General features: G+C 42.8%; 1 protein-coding gene and 9 non-coding genes across 10 annotated transcripts in view; all 10 read left to right on the top strand.

The window, feature by feature from the left end:
• LOC122882631 (inositol 1,4,5-trisphosphate receptor type 3-like) overlaps nucleotides 1-5,288 on the top strand; it is a 41,297-nt gene extending 36,009 nt beyond the window's left edge. Inside the window, exons 13-20 of the mRNA XM_044210214.1 lie at nucleotides 583-743; nucleotides 1,927-2,068; nucleotides 2,170-2,334; nucleotides 3,167-3,339; nucleotides 3,424-3,543; nucleotides 4,319-4,400; nucleotides 4,678-4,793; nucleotides 4,934-5,288. Coding sequence (XP_044066149.1) covers nucleotides 583-743; nucleotides 1,927-2,068; nucleotides 2,170-2,334; nucleotides 3,167-3,339; nucleotides 3,424-3,543; nucleotides 4,319-4,400; nucleotides 4,678-4,793; nucleotides 4,934-5,273 — 1,299 coding nt within the window. The 3' untranslated portion in view covers nucleotides 5,274-5,288. The remainder of the gene's footprint in view (nucleotides 1-582; nucleotides 744-1,926; nucleotides 2,069-2,169; nucleotides 2,335-3,166; nucleotides 3,340-3,423; nucleotides 3,544-4,318; nucleotides 4,401-4,677; nucleotides 4,794-4,933) is intronic.
• Nucleotides 5,289-5,662: 374 nt separating this feature from the next.
• Nucleotides 5,663-5,735, top strand: trnak-uuu. Its single transcript has one exon. It is a non-coding gene; the product is annotated as a tRNA-Lys (tRNA).
• A 1,130-nt stretch (nucleotides 5,736-6,865) lies between these two features.
• On the top strand, nucleotides 6,866-6,938 carry trnak-uuu. The gene has a single exon. It is a non-coding gene; the product is annotated as a tRNA-Lys (tRNA).
• A 1,130-nt stretch (nucleotides 6,939-8,068) lies between these two features.
• trnak-uuu lies at nucleotides 8,069-8,141 on the top strand. Its single transcript has one exon. It is a non-coding gene; the product is annotated as a tRNA-Lys (tRNA).
• A 1,128-nt stretch (nucleotides 8,142-9,269) lies between these two features.
• trnak-uuu lies at nucleotides 9,270-9,342 on the top strand. The gene has a single exon. It is a non-coding gene; the product is annotated as a tRNA-Lys (tRNA).
• Nucleotides 9,343-10,472: 1,130 nt separating this feature from the next.
• On the top strand, nucleotides 10,473-10,545 carry trnak-uuu. The gene has a single exon. It is a non-coding gene; the product is annotated as a tRNA-Lys (tRNA).
• A 1,128-nt stretch (nucleotides 10,546-11,673) lies between these two features.
• trnak-uuu lies at nucleotides 11,674-11,746 on the top strand. Its single transcript has one exon. It is a non-coding gene; the product is annotated as a tRNA-Lys (tRNA).
• Nucleotides 11,747-12,875: 1,129 nt separating this feature from the next.
• trnak-uuu lies at nucleotides 12,876-12,948 on the top strand. Its single transcript has one exon. It is a non-coding gene; the product is annotated as a tRNA-Lys (tRNA).
• A 1,129-nt stretch (nucleotides 12,949-14,077) lies between these two features.
• On the top strand, nucleotides 14,078-14,150 carry trnak-uuu. The gene has a single exon. It is a non-coding gene; the product is annotated as a tRNA-Lys (tRNA).
• Nucleotides 14,151-15,280: 1,130 nt separating this feature from the next.
• Nucleotides 15,281-15,353, top strand: trnak-uuu. Its single transcript has one exon. It is a non-coding gene; the product is annotated as a tRNA-Lys (tRNA).
• The last annotated feature ends 219 nt before the right edge of the window (nucleotides 15,354-15,572 follow it).

The raw sequence follows: 15,572 nt of genomic DNA, 5'->3' as shown, positions 1-15,572 counted from the left end.
AAAGAGGACTGTCTACAACCTAAAAGCATGAAGGACCATTTAAGAATATAGAGTATTCCTCTCAGGCCGTCTGACTGCACCCAGTCAAGCTTTTGTGGCAGGCGACTCCAAATCATTGAATTATTCTAAACTCTTTCAAATGTAAATATGACATTTGGTGTGTAATTATACTGTTTTTATCTGTTAAAATAGCCATTATTGAAGAAAAAACATCAATATAACAGGTGACTCCAAACTTTTGAGCGGTAGTGTGTGTATATACATATATATATATAAAAATCATGACAATGAGAAACAAGAGCAAATATGAAAAACTGGAAATAGAAAATGTTTGGCATTTTTGCTTGAAAATGACTGAAACGTTCAACAATTATCAAAATAGTTGCCCATTAATTTTTGTTGATCGGCTAATTGATGAATTGTTTGATTGGTCGTATAATTGGCCAGTTGTTTCAGCCGTAGTATTGAGTATCGAAAACTGTCGAGTACTAAAAGCATTGTCTGGTCAGATTCAGAACTTTTTTTGACCTGAATCATAATTTTGAGACAATAATTTTAGACAAGTTAATTTTATCTCTTTAGTTGGGAACATGTCCCACAAAAGAGGATAAGGAGGCATTCGCCATCGTATCTGTTCCTGTGATGGAGATCAGAGATCTGGACTTTGCCAACGATGCCAGCGCCATGCTGAGCACCGTGGTGGACCAGTTCGGCCAGGGCTTCATCAGCCAGAACGACCGCCGGTACGACACTGTGTGTGTGTGTGTGTGTGTAAATGTGAGGATCCAGACAGTTTGATTAAAATATGTTACTGTAATGGAAAATAACAAAGTTTATTTGTTGTCAAGCTGCTCAATATTGATTTTCTTTGTGTTTGATCTGAAATTGAAAATGTCAAATAAAAATGCCAGGCAGCAATTGTTTTGCACTAAAACAGTTAGTGCACCCTCCAGTTTCGGGTGAGGTAGGACATTTTAAAAATCCATTTTAAAAGTCCATTTCATATCCATGTCATCCATCATGGTCATTAAACCATAATCTGGCTGCTACAGATTAGAGTTTTGTTTTTGTTTTTTCCCCAAAACTTTATTCATTCAATTTTCAAACAAATGATAAATAACAAGTCAAACCCAAAATCTTTAATAGATATAAAACAGATAAAGGGAAAAAAGGAAAGAGAATGGGAGAAAGAAACAAAAACAAAATACACTCACATGAGGAAAAAGTTGCATAGTTATAAAAGTTAACATATCTATATTTGTATATACGTACATACACATACAAATATGTAGTAGTGTACACAACAATAAAAGACAAAATAAATAATTCAAATATGTTACTAGCTTCTTAGGAAATTAGTTAACTTTTCAGTGTATGTGTGAAAAATGGTCCAAATGTCTTCTTAAAACTGGCAGATGATCCTGTTAGTGTACATCTAATCTTTAGTAGAAAATGTCTCTGATCCAAGAATGATGTGTAGGTGAAGCAGGGGGTTTCCACTTAACAAGAATCAGCCATCTAGTGTCAATTACAAATAACAAATCAATACTAACAGCCACTGGTATATTAGGGAAATTACGGTAAACATTCTGGACAAAACTGCAAACTTGTAAGTACCTGGGGCTAAACTTCTCTGAAAGTTTTGGAACAAAGAAAATATATTACCTGTATGTCTGTACCATTTCATCATGACAAGAGGAAAATTTTCCATCTTTTAAAAAATGGTGGAATAATGGATTTGCCACTAAAGGGGCTAGGAAAGAGACGGTGTGTAGGCCAAAATAATGTTTCCAAATCCTAAAAACTGACTTAACTATTACATTTTTGAGTAAGGAGAGAATGAGAGATTCATTGGAACATGAGCAAGAGCAGACAGGGTGGCATGCCTTGAGAAAGAGTTAATATTCACTGTTTTTTGTTGGTCAGGTTTGCCATCAAGCTGCTGGAGGACGTGGTTTTCTTCGTGGCTGACGTCATCAATAGCGGTCAGCCGGTCCTGGATGTAGTCATGACCAAAGCCAACCGAGAGAGACAGAAACTGATGAGAGAACAGAACATCCTCAAACAGGTATGATCCAAAATTTACTCAGGAATTTAAAAAGAAGTCATGAAGCAGAAGCAGTCAATGTCATCTAAGTGATGTGTATGTTTGTGTAAATGTGTGTTCAGATCTTTGGCATCCTGAAGGCTCCCTTTAAGGACCGGGTGGGAGGGGATGGTCCTCTGCTGCGTCTGGAGGAGCTGGCGGACCAGAAGAACTCTCCCTACCAGTATATGTTCAGACTCTGCTACAGAGTCCTCCGACACTCTCAGGAGGACTACCGCAAGAACCAGGTGAGGAGGAAGATGATGATGACCCCTCTTGTCAACTACCTGTCAACTGCAACTCAATGAGTTCAGTTAGCTGGGTCTTTCCCGTATCATAGGACGTACCCCTGGGTTCTATACTAGGACCATTTATTTTTAAATAAGCTTTGTGAGAACTTATCCAATGAATTGTACCATTTTATGCTGATGATACTGTTATCTACTGTTCTTATCAGTAGAATAAACTGAATTCTGGCAAGCTCCAAAAGTGCTGTATCCTGCATTTCCCATAATGCAACTCAACAGTGTCTTTCAAAATACCCACTTTCAAATCCCACACCTCCAGTTTGTAACGCAGGCTTTCTGTTAAAGATTTTAACAGAGTCCATTTAGATATCTTTAAAGATAACTCGAAGCCACAGAATACTTTGTACAACTGTTTTAACAAGCTGAGTAGTGACTTCTCATGATGATTAGACTGAACTTCATGGGTAAAAACCCAACTGAAGTTGGTGTTAAATGATGACAAATCCAAACTATTTTCTCTCATCTGGCTAAGCAGTTAAAATTGAAAAGTTTTCAATTTAGTATTTAGGTTTTGTTATTGATCAGAATTTGTCTTTTCAATCACACATTGAAAATCTTTTATCAAATCTGACGTTATCCAGTTTTAAGTTAAATTTGCTCCTAATTTATTGGGGTTTTTTTTTAACTTAAATTTTACTTTGAAGCTCAAAAATGATGTAGACGGTTGAGATGCTAAGAACACTGATGATGACTGATAATGATGATAGAGATGTTAGTGATGACGATTCCCTTGTTCACTCATTCTCTCCCCCTCTCTCTCACCCACCTCCAGGAGCATATAGCAAAGCAGTTTGGTGTTATGCAGAGTCAGATCGGTTATGACATCCTGGCTGAGGACACCATCACCGCCCTGCTGCACAACAACCGGAAACTGCTGGAGAAACACATCACCAAGACAGAGGTGGAGACCTTTGTCAGCCTGGTCCGCAAGAACCGAGAGCCCAGGTACATATGGAGGGGGAAGCGGGGGGTGGATGCAGTCATTATGCTGTTGCTGTTTATTCTTTGACTGTGTGTGTGTTTGTGCAGGTTTCTGGACTACCTGTCTGACCTGTGTGTGTCCAACAACGTGGCCATCCCCGTCACTCAGGAGCTTATTTGTAAATGTGTGCTGGACCCCAAAAATCAGGACATCCTCATCAAGACAGAGTGAGGAGGGAGAGAGGGAGGGAGGAATGAACTTTGACCCTTCAATCACAAATGATTTCTGCATTATCTTAAGTCCTATTCAGACGGGATTAACGTTACAGGGGGAGGTGGGGAATTAAATATTCACTGTGCTCCTCTGTAGTTGAACTCATCATTCCAGACGGCATTTTAACCATCGTGAAATTACAGGATACTTTCTGTAATAGGCATGGACATTCACCAAGACAAAGCAAAAAGAGAAAGTCAAAAGCTTCCCCAGTATTAAAGTAAAAAAAAAGGAACTAAAGTAGGACAAACATCTTTTTCCACGGAAAAAACTCAGAGATCCACTTTAAATTACAAGGACGTCGCTCCGGACAGGTTTTAAATTACAGGAGGAGCCGCCAGTTTGCCAAAAAACAGTAGGTTATTGCATCTGTAATTATTACTGTGGGGAGGGGATTATCCACATACATGCTCTGGACAGATTAAAATCACTGACCAGCGCAGGTAATGTAAAAATCACCCTACATCCACTGGAGAAATCAATCTAGTCCAAATGGGGCTGTAGATTACACTGTATGTCAGTGGTCTATTCTGAGTGGGTTGCGAGCTTGTGAGTTTAAGGGTGTATTGAATTTCCAGAGCAGCACTTTTAGTTTTTTGAAGTAGAGTTTCCTGCTGACTAGCAGAGTAATGGCATGCAGCTTTACACTGCAAGTAGCTGATCATTCTATAAATGATGCTTTTAATGTCAAAACACAATTTCACTTGATTTCTGTTTCTTTCCATCCAGGCGTCGTGTCCCTAAAGAGGCACCCCTTGGTGGTGGTCAGGGAGAATACATAGGGATGGATGACTATGGAGACGAGGACGAGGTAGGTTACTTTGTTATTTTTTGGTTTGTGTTTTTTCATCAAAACTTTAAATTTCACTTCTGCCTGATCAGCAGCTGATGATAAATTGCTCTTGCTGTCTACCTTAATGGTGGGTTTTGTTTGCTTATATGTTGATGACACTAGACTGTAGAAAAGGCAAAGCTGCATACGCAACCATGAATTACACCAAAATCATGTTTTCCGCTTTAAAAAAATGAAGCTGGGGATGGTAATCTCTGTCTTACCAGTTTGATTTTGTTCTTGTCTCTTTCTGTAGGTGTGGCTCGTGTGGACAGACAAGAACTATGAGAGACAGGAGAAGGGTATCAGACAGCTGGCTCAGGAGGTGAGACAAGGAAACGCTCACGATGAGAATGTCCTCACCTACTACAGGTATACACGCACAGAGGGACCATCCACAGCAAATATCATGATCCCACCATTAAACTTCTGTATATTGTAAATGAACTCAAGAATGGCAATGGAAGAAAACAAAGCTTATGAAGCCTGTCTGTCTCTGTGGACACCCTCAGGTACCAGCTGAAGCTCTTTGCCCGAATGTGTCTGGACCGTCAGTATCTAGCCATAGATGAGATCTCCAAGCAGCTGGACGTGGAGCTAATCTTCCTGTGCATGATGGACGAGACGCTGCCCTTTGACATCAGGGCCTCCTTCTGTCGCCTCATGCTGCACGCCCACGTAGACCGAGACCCTCAGGAGCTGGTGACACCTGTGAAGTTCGCCCGCCTGTGGACAGAGATCCCAACCTCCATCACCATCAAAGAGTTGGTAGATTTGTCTTATGGGAATTATGGGTATTGTCAGATCTTTGGAAGTGTGTTTTCTATCCTGCCTGACTGGTTTTGTTGTTGAGCCATGTCAGATTGTGCGATGACTGCCTGGTGAAGTAAAGATTATACATTTCTTGAATGCAAATCACAAGCTTCCAGGACAGCTTAAGTGCTCCTTGGGATACATTCTCCAAGTCTGCAGAAGTCAGCGGTCTCTTCACACTTGTGGTAACAGCGATCTTGCAGGTTCATTGAATGTGGTCACACTTTGCAGGATTGGTCTAAAGAACCTTGGTCCTTGTGGCAAACATTGTGGTGTAAATGTGATGCGATGACTGCCTGCTGAAGTCAAGATTAAACATTTCTTGTATACTAACTGCCAAAGTAGTGCACTATCCTCATGGGGTGTTGGCATATAAATTGGGATTTGGACTTAGTGCGATCATTTCCTCCAGGAAAACTGTTCTTGAAGCCTGGGTAGCTCAGACGGTAGAGCATCAGACTTTTAATCTGAGGGTCCAGGGTTCAAGTCCCTGTTCAGGCGAATAGTTTATTGTGTGTGTAGTGCTCACTATGGTCCTCATTGATGTAGGTCTGCAGGAAGAATGGTTGATTTGGACAGCACTTGCTTGAATTCCTGTGAATGTGCATGTTACGTCATGAGGACACTTTCATTGCACATTGCCACTTAATTGGATCTGTCTTGGCCACATCAACAATCTGATTGCAGTCCATCTTGGTTTTGCCAGGCTACATGCAAATCAAGGTGGACCCTCCTCCAGTCCAGATGGAGGTGGTAATGGACTAAAGAATCTTTGTCTTGGTGTCAGACTTTGTTATGTAAATGTGATGCGATGACTGCCTGGTGAAGTAAAAATGATACATTTGTTGTATAGTAAGTGATCAAGAACCTGATTGCAGTCCATCTTGGTTTTGCCAGGCTACATGCAAATCAGGGTGGACCCTCCTCCAGTCCAGATGGAGGTGGTAATGGACTAAAGAATCTTGGTCTTTGTGTCACACTTTGTTATGTAAATGTGATGCGATGACTGCCTGGTGAAGTAAAAATGATACATTTCTTGTATAGTAACTGATCAAGAACCAAGACCAAGACCAAGACTTCACACTTGTGGTAACAGCGATCTTGCAGGTTCATTGAATGTGGTCACACTTTGCAGGAAATATAGTAAGTGATCAAGAACCTGATTGCAGTCCATCTTGGTTTTGCCAGGCTACATGCAAATCAGGGTGGACCCAGGGTGGTTTTGCCAGGCTACATGCAAATCACAAGCCTCCACAGCAGCTTCGGCGCTCCTTGGGATAGATTCTCCAAGTCTGCAGAAGTCTACTTGATGAGCAGCATTCTTCCAAAGGCTGTTTTCTCATTATTCTGATGAAGAGGACTGTCTAACGGTCTCTTCACACTTGTGGTAACACCGATCTTGCAGGTTCATTGAATGTGGTCACACTTTGCAGGATTGGTCTAAAGAACCTTGGTCCTTGTGGCAAACATTGTGGTGTAAATGTGATGCGATGACTGCCTGCTGAAGTCAAGATTAAACATTTCTTGTATACTAACTGCCAAAGTAGTGCACTATCCTCATGGGGTGTTGGCATATAAATTGGGATTTGGACTTAGTGCGATCATTTCCTCCAGGGAAAGCTCTTTTCGAAGCCTGGGTAGCTCAGACGGTAGAGCATCAGACTTTTAATCTGAGGGTCCAGGGTTCAAGTCCCTGTTCAGGCGAATAGTTTATTGTGTGTGTAGTGCTCACTATGGTCCTCATTGATGTAGGTCTGCAGGAAGAATGGTTGATTTGGACAGCACTTGCTTGAATTCCTGTGAATGTGCATGTTACGTCATGAGGACACTTTCATTGCACATTGCCACTTAATTGGATCTGTCTTGGCCACATCAACAATCTGATTGCGGTCCATCTTGATTTTGCCAGGCTACATGCAAATCAGGGTGGACCCTCCTCCAGTCCAGATGGAGGTGGTAATGGACTAAAGAATCTTTGTCTTGGTGTCAGACTTTGTTATGTAAATGTAATGCGATGACTGCCTGGTGAAGTAAAAATGATACATTTGTTTTATAGTAAGTGATCAAGAACCTGATTGCAGTCCATCTTGGTTTTGCCAGGCTACATGCAAATCAGGGTGGACCCTCCTCCAGTCCAGATGGAGGTGGTAATGGACTAAAGAATCTTGGTCTTTGTGTCAGACTTTGTTATGTAAATGTGATGCGATGACTGCCTGGTGAAGTAAAAATGATACATTTCTTGTATAGTAACTGATCAAGAACCAAGACCAAGACCAAGACTTCACACTTGTGGTAACAGCGATCTTGCAGGTTCATTGAATGTGGTCACACTTTGCAGGAAATATAGTAAGTGATCAAGAACCTGATTGCAGTCCATCTTGGTTTTGCCAGGCTACATGCAAATCAGGGTGGACCCAGGGTGGTTTTGCCAGGCTACATGCAAATCACAAGCCTCCACAGCAGCTTCGGCGCTCCTTGGGATAGATTCTCCAAGTCTGCAGAAGTCTACTTGATGAGCAGCATTCTTCCAAAGGCTGTTTTCTCATTATTCTGATGAAGAGGACTGTCTAACGGTCTCTTCACACTTGTGGTAACAGCGATCTTGCAGGTTCATTGAATGTGGTCACACTTTGCAGGATTGGTCTAAAGAACCTTGGTCCTTGTGGCAAACATTGTGGTGTAAATGTGATGCGATGACTGCCTGCTGAAGTCAAGATTAAACATTTCTTGTATACTAACTGCCAAAGTAGTGCACTATCCTCATGGGGTGTTGGCATATAAATTGGGATTTGGACTTAGTGCGATCATTTCCTCCAGGGAAAACTCTTCTTGAAGCCTGGGTAGCTCAGACGGTAGAGCATCAGACTTTTAATCTGAGGGTCCAGGGTTCAAGTCCCTGTTCAGGCGAATAGTTTATTGTGTGTGTAGTGCTCACTATGGTCCTCATTGATGTAGGTCTGCAGGAAGAATGGTTGATTTGGACAGCACTTGCTTGAATTCCTGTGAATGTGCATGTTACGTCATGAGGACACTTTCATTGCACATTGCCACTTAATTGGATCTGTCTTGGCCACATCAACAATCTGATTGCGGTCCATCTTGGTTTTGCCAGGCTACATGCAAATCAGGGTGGACCCTCCTCCAGTCCAGATGGAGGTGGTAATGGACTAAAGAATCTTTGTCTTGGTGTCAGACTTTGTTATGTAAATGTGATGCGATGACTGCCTGGTGAAGTAAAAATGATACATTTGTTGTATAGTAAGTGATCAAGAACCTGATTGCAGTCCATCTTGGTTTTGCCAGGCTACATGCAAATCAGGGTGGACCCTCCTCCAGTCCAGATGGAGGTGGTAATGGACTAAAGAATCTTGGTCTTTGTGTCAGACTTTGTTATGTAAATGTGATGCGATGACTGCCTGGTGAAGTAAAAATGATACATTTCTTGTATAGTAACTGATCAAGAACCAAGACCAAGACCAAGACTTCACACTTGTGGTAACAGCGATCTTGCAGGTTCATTGAATGTGGTCACACTTTGCAGGAAATATAGTAAGTGATCAAGAACCTGATTGCAGTCCATCTTGGTTTTGCCAGGCTACATGCAAATCAGGGTGGACCCAGGGTGGTTTTGCCAGGCTACATGCAAATCACAAGCCTCCACAGCAGCTTCGGCGCTCCTTGGGATAGATTCTCCAAGTCTGCAGAAGTCTACTTGATGAGCAGCATTCTTCCAAAGGCTGTTTTCTCATTATTCTGATGAAGAGGACTGTCTAACGGTCTCTTCACACTTGTGGTAACAGCGATCTTGCAGGTTCATTGAATGTGGTCACACTTTGCAGGATTGGTCTAAAGAACCTTGGTCCTTGTGGCAAACATTGTGGTGTAAATGTGATGCGATGACTGCCTGCTGAAGTCAAGATTAAACATTTCTTGTATACTAACTGCCAAAGTAGTGCACTATCCTCATGGGGTGTTGGCATATAAATTGGGATTTGGACTTAGTGCGATCATTTCCTCCAGGAAAACTCTTTTGAAGCCTGGGTAGCTCAGACGGTAGAGCATCAGACTTTTAATCTGAGGGTCCAGGGTTCAAGTCCCTGTTCAGGCGAATAGTTTATTGTGTGTGTAGTGCTCACTATGGTCCTCATTGATGTAGGTCTGCAGGAAGAATGGTTGATTTGGACAGCACTTGCTTGAATTCCTGTGAATGTGCATGTTACGTCATGAGGACACTTTCATTGCACATTGCCACTTAATTGGATCTGTCTTGGCCACATCAACAATCTGATTGCGGTCCATCTTGGTTTTGCCAGGCTACATGCAAATCAGGGTGGACCCTCCTCCAGTCCAGATGGAGGTGGTAATGGACTAAAGAATCTTTGTCTTGGTGTCAGACTTTGTTATGTAAATGTGATGCGATGACTGCCTGGTGAAGTAAAAATGATACATTTGTTGTATAGTAAGTGATCAAGAACCTGATTGCAGTCCATCTTGGTTTTGCCAGGCTACATGCAAATCAGGGTGGACCCTCCTCCAGTCCAGATGGAGGTGGTAATGGACTAAAGAATCTTGGTCTTTGTGTCACACTTTGTTATGTAAATGTGATGCGATGACTGCCTGGTGAAGTAAAAATGATACATTTCTTGTATAGTAACTGATCAAGAACCAAGACCAAGACCAAGACTTCACACTTGTGGTAACAGCGATCTTGCAGGTTCATTGAATGTGGTCACACTTTGCAGGAAATATAGTAAGTGATCAAGAACCTGATTGCAGTCCATCTTGGTTTTGCCAGGCTACATGCAAATCAGGGTGGACCCAGGGTGGTTTTGCCAGGCTACATGCAAATCACAAGCCTCCACAGCAGCTTCGGCGCTCCTTGGGATAGATTCTCCAAGTCTGCAGAAGTCTACTTGATGAGCAGCATTCTTCCAAAGGCTGTTTTCTCATTATTCTGATGAAGAGGACTGTCTAACGGTCTCTTCACACTTGTGGTAACAGCGATCTTGCAGGTTCATTGAATGTGGTCACACTTTGCAGGATTGGTCTAAAGAACCTTGGTCCTTGTGGCAAACATTGTGGTGTAAATGTGATGCGATGACTGCCTGCTGAAGTCAAGATTAAACATTTCTTGTATACTAACTGCCAAAGTAGTGCACTATCCTCATGGGGTGTTGGCATATAAATTGGGATTTGGACTTAGTGCGATCATTTCCTCCAGGGAAAACTCTTCTTGAAGCCTGGGTAGCTCAGACGGTAGAGCATCAGACTTTTAATCTGAGGGTCCAGGGTTCAAGTCCCTGTTCAGGCGAATAGTTTATTGTGTGTGTAGTGCTCACTATGGTCCTCATTGATGTAGGTCTGCAGGAAGAATGGTTGATTTGGACAGCACTTGCTTGAATTCCTGTGAATGTGCATGTTACGTCATGAGGACACTTTCATTGCACATTGCCACTTAATTGGATCTGTCTTGGCCACATCAACAATCTGATTGCGGTCCATCTTGGTTTTGCCAGGCTACATGCAAATCAGGGTGGACCCTCCTCCAGTCCAGATGGAGGTGGTAATGGACTAAAGAATCTTGGTCTTTGTGTCAGACTTTGTTATGTAAATGTGATGCGATGACTGCCTGGTGAAGTAAAAATGATACATTTGTTGTATAGTAAGTGATCAAGAACCTGATTGCAGTCCATCTTGGTTTTGCCAGGCTACATGCAAATCAGGGTGGACCCTCCTCCAGTCCAGATGGAGGTGGTAATGGACTAAAGAATCTTGGTCTTTGTGTCAGACTTTGTTATGTAAATGTGATGCGATGACTGCCTGGTGAAGTAAAAATGATACATTTCTTGTATAGTAACTGATCAAGAACCAAGACCAAGACCAAGACTTCACACTTGTGGTAACAGCGATCTTGCAGGTTCATTGAATGTGGTCACACTTTGCAGGAAATATAGTAAGTGATCAAGAACCTGATTGCAGTCCATCTTGGTTTTGCCAGGCTACATGCAAATCAGGGTGGACCCAGGGTGGTTTTGCCAGGCTACATGCAAATCACAAGCCTCCACAGCAGCTTCGGCGCTCCTTGGGATAGATTCTCCAAGTCTGCAGAAGTCTACTTGATGAGCAGCATTCTTCCAAAGGCTGTTTTCTCATTATTCTGATGAAGAGGACTGTCTAACGGTCTCTTCACACTTGTGGTAACAGCGATCTTGCAGGTTCATTGAATGTGGTCACACTTTGCAGGATTGGTCTAAAGAACCTTGGTCCTTGTGGCAAACATTGTGGTGTAAATGTGATGCGATGACTGCCTGCTGAAGTCAAGATTAAACATTTCTTGTATACTAACTGCCAAAGTAGTGCACTATCCTCATGGGGTGTTGGCATATAAATTGGGATTTGGACTTAGTGCGATCATTTCCTCCAGGAAAACTCTTTTGAAGCCTGGGTAGCTCAGACGGTAGAGCATCAGACTTTTAATCTGAGGGTCCAGGGTTCAAGTCCCTGTTCAGGCGAATAGTTTATTGTGTGTGTAGTGCTCACTATGGTCCTCATTGATGTAGGTCTGCAGGAAGAATGGTTGATTTGGACAGCACTTGCTTGAATTCCTGTGAATGTGCATGTTACGTCATGAGGACACTTTCATTGCACATTGCCACTTAATTGGATCTGTCTTGGCCACATCAACAATCTGATTGCGGTCCATCTTGGTTTTGCCAGGCTACATGCAAATCAGGGTGGACCCTCCTCCAGTCCAGATGGAGGTGGTAATGGACTAAAGAATCTTTGTCTTGGTGTCAGACTTTGTTATGTAAATGTGATGCGATGACTGCCTGGTGAAGTAAAAATGATACATTTGTTGTATAGTAAGTGATCAAGAACCTGATTGCAGTCCATCTTGGTTTTGCCAGGCTACATGCAAATCAGGGTGGACCCTCCTCCAGTCCAGATGGAGGTGGTAATGGACTAAAGAATCTTGGTCTTTGTGTCAGACTTTGTTATGTAAATGTGATGCGATGACTGCCTGGTGAAGTAAAAATGATACATTTCTTGTATAGTAACTGATCAAGAACCAAGACCAAGACCAAGACTTCACACTTGTGGTAACAGCGATCTTGCAGGTTCATTGAATGTGGTCACACTTTGCAGGAAATATAGTAAGTGATCAAGAACCTGATTGCAGTCCATCTTGGTTTTGCCAGGCTACATGCAAATCAGGGTGGACCCAGGGTGGTTTTGCCAGGCTACATGCAAATCACAAGCCTCCACAGCAGCTTCGGCGCTCCTTGGGATAGATTCTCCAAGTCTGCAGAAGTCTACTTGATGAGCAGCATTCTTCCAAAGGCTGTTTTCTCATTATTCTGATGAAGAGGACTGTCTAACGGTCTCTTCACACTTGTGGTAACAGCGATCTTGCAGGTTCATTGAATGTGGTCACACTTTGCAGGATTGGTCTAAAGAACCTTGGTCCTTGTGGCAAACATTGTGGTGTAAATGTGATGCGATGACTGCCTGCTGAAGTCAAGATTAAACATTTCTTGTATACTAACTGCCAAAGTAGTGCACTATCCTCATGGGGTGTTGGCATATAAATTGGGATTTGGACTTAGTGCGATCATTTCCTCCAGGAAAACTCTTCTTGAAGCCTGGGTAGCTCAGACGGTAGAGCATCAGACTTTTAATCTGAGGGTCCAGGGTTCAAGTCCCTGTTCAGGCGAATAGTTTATTGTGTGTGTAGTGCTCACTATGGTCCTCATTGATGTAGGTCTGCAGGAAGAATGGTTGATTTGGACAGCACTTGCTTGAATTCCTGTGAATGTGCATGTTACGTCATGAGGACACTTTCATTGCACATTGCCACTTAATTGGATCTGTCTTGGCCACATCAACAATCTGATTGCGGTCCATCTTGGTTTTGCCAGGCTACATGCAAATCAGGGTGGACCCTCCTCCAGTCCAGATGGAGGTGGTAATGGACTAAAGAATCTTTGTCTTGGTGTCAGACTTTGTTATGTAAATGTGATGCGATGACTGCCTGGTGAAGTAAAAATGATACATTTGTTGTATAGTAAGTGATCAAGAACCTGATTGCAGTCCATCTTGGTTTTGCCAGGCTACATGCAAATCAGGGTGGACCCTCCTCCAGTCCAGATGGAGGTGGTAATGGACTAAAGAATCTTGGTCTTTGTGTCAGACTTTGTTATGTAAATGTGATGCGATGACTGCCTGGTGAAGTAAAATGATACATTTCTTGTATAGTAACTGATCAAGAACCAAGACCAAGACCAAGACTTCACACTTGTGGTAACAGCGATCTTGCAGGTTCATTGAATGTGGTCACACTTTGCAGGAAATATAGTAAGTGATCAAGAACCTGATTGCAGTCCATCTTGGTTTTGCCAGGCTACATGCAAATCAGGGTGGACCCAGGGTGGTTTTGCCAGGCTACATGCAAATCACAAGCCTCCACAGCAGCTTCGGCGCTCCTTGGGATAGATTCTCCAAGTCTGCAGAAGTCTACTTGATGAGCAGCATTCTTCCAAAGGCTGTTTTCTCATTATTCTGATGAAGAGGACTGTCTAACGGTCTCTTCACACTTGTGGTAACAGCGATCTTGCAGGTTCATTGAATGTGGTCACACTTTGCAGGATTGGTCTAAAGAACCTTGGTCCTTGTGGCAAACATTGTGGTGTAAATGTGATGCGATGACTGCCTGCTGAAGTCAAGATTAAACATTTCTTGTATACTAACTGCCAAAGTAGTGCACTATCCTCATGGGGTGTTGGCATATAAATTGGGATTTGGACTTAGTGCGATCATTTCCTCCAGGGAAAACTCTTTTCGAAGCCTGGGTAGCTCAGACGGTAGAGCATCAGACTTTTAATCTGAGGGTCCAGGGTTCAAGTCCCTGTTCAGGCGAATAGTTTATTGTGTGTGTAGTGCTCACTATGGTCCTCATTGATGTAGGTCTGCAGGAAGAATGGTTGATTTGGACAGCACTTGCTTGAATTCCTGTGAATGTGCATGTTACGTCATGAGGACACTTTCATTGCACATTGCCACTTAATTGGATCTGTCTTGGCCACATCAACAATCTGATTGCGGTCCATCTTGGTTTTGCCAGGCTACATGCAAATCAGGGTGGACCCTCCTCCAGTCCAGATGGAGGTGGTAATGGACTAAAGAATCTTTGTCTTGGTGTCAGACTTTGTTATGTAAATGTGATGCGATGACTGCCTGGTGAAGTAAAAATGATACATTTGTTGTATAGTAAGTGATCAAGAACCTGATTGCAGTCCATCTTGGTTTTGCCAGGCTACATGCAAATCAGGGTGGACCCTCCTCCAGTCCAGATGGAGGTGGTAATGGACTAAAGAATCTTGGTCTTTGTGTCAGACTTTGTTATGTAAATGTGATGCGATGACTGCCTGGTGAAGTAAAAATGATACATTTCTTGTATAGTAACTGATCAAGAACCAAGACCAAGACCAAGACTTCACACTTGTGGTAACAGCGATCTTGCAGGTTCATTGAATGTGGTCACACTTTGCAGGAAATATAGTAAGTGATCAAGAACCTGATTGCAGTCCATCTTGGTTTTGCCAGGCTACATGCAAATCAGGGTGGACCCAGGGTGGTTTTGCCAGGCTACATGCAAATCACAAGCCTCCACAGCAGCTTCGGCGCTCCTTGGGATAGATTCTCCAAGTCTGCAGAAGTCTACTTGATGAGCAGCATTCTTCCAAAGGCTGTTTTCTCATTATTCTGATGAAGAGGACTGTCTAACGGTCTCTTCACACTTGTGGTAACAGCGATCTTGCAGGTTCATTGAATGTGGTCACACTTTGCAGGATTGGTCTAAAGAACCTTGGTCCTTGTGGCAAACATTGTGGTGTAAATGTGATGCGATGACTGCCTGCTGAAGTCAAGATTAAACATTTCTTGTATACTAACTGCCAAAGTAGTGCACTATCCTCATGGGGTGTTGGCATATAAATTGGGATTTGGACTTAGTGCGATCATTTCCTCCAGGGAAAACTCTTTTCGAAGCCTGGGTAGCTCAGACGGTAGAGCATCAGACTTTTAATCTGAGGGTCCAGGGTTCAAGTCCCTGTTCAGGCGAATAGTTTATTGTGTGTGTAGTGCTCACTATGGTCCTCATTGATGTAGGTCTGCAGGAAGAATGGTTGATTTGGACAGCACTTGCTTGAATTCCTGTGAATGTGCATGTTACGTCATGAGGACACTTTCATTGCACATTGCCACTTAATTGGATCTGTCTTGGCCACATCAACAATCTGATTGCGGTCCATCTTGGTTTTGCCAGGCTACATGCAAATC

The sequence above is a fragment of the Siniperca chuatsi genome, linkage group LG10 (genome assembly GCF_020085105.1).
Source record: "Siniperca chuatsi isolate FFG_IHB_CAS linkage group LG10, ASM2008510v1, whole genome shotgun sequence".
In the NCBI taxonomy this organism is placed as follows: Eukaryota; Metazoa; Chordata; class Actinopteri; order Centrarchiformes; family Sinipercidae; genus Siniperca; species Siniperca chuatsi.
Note: the sequence above shows the minus strand (reverse complement) of the source record. Positions and strands in the feature narration are given on the sequence as shown.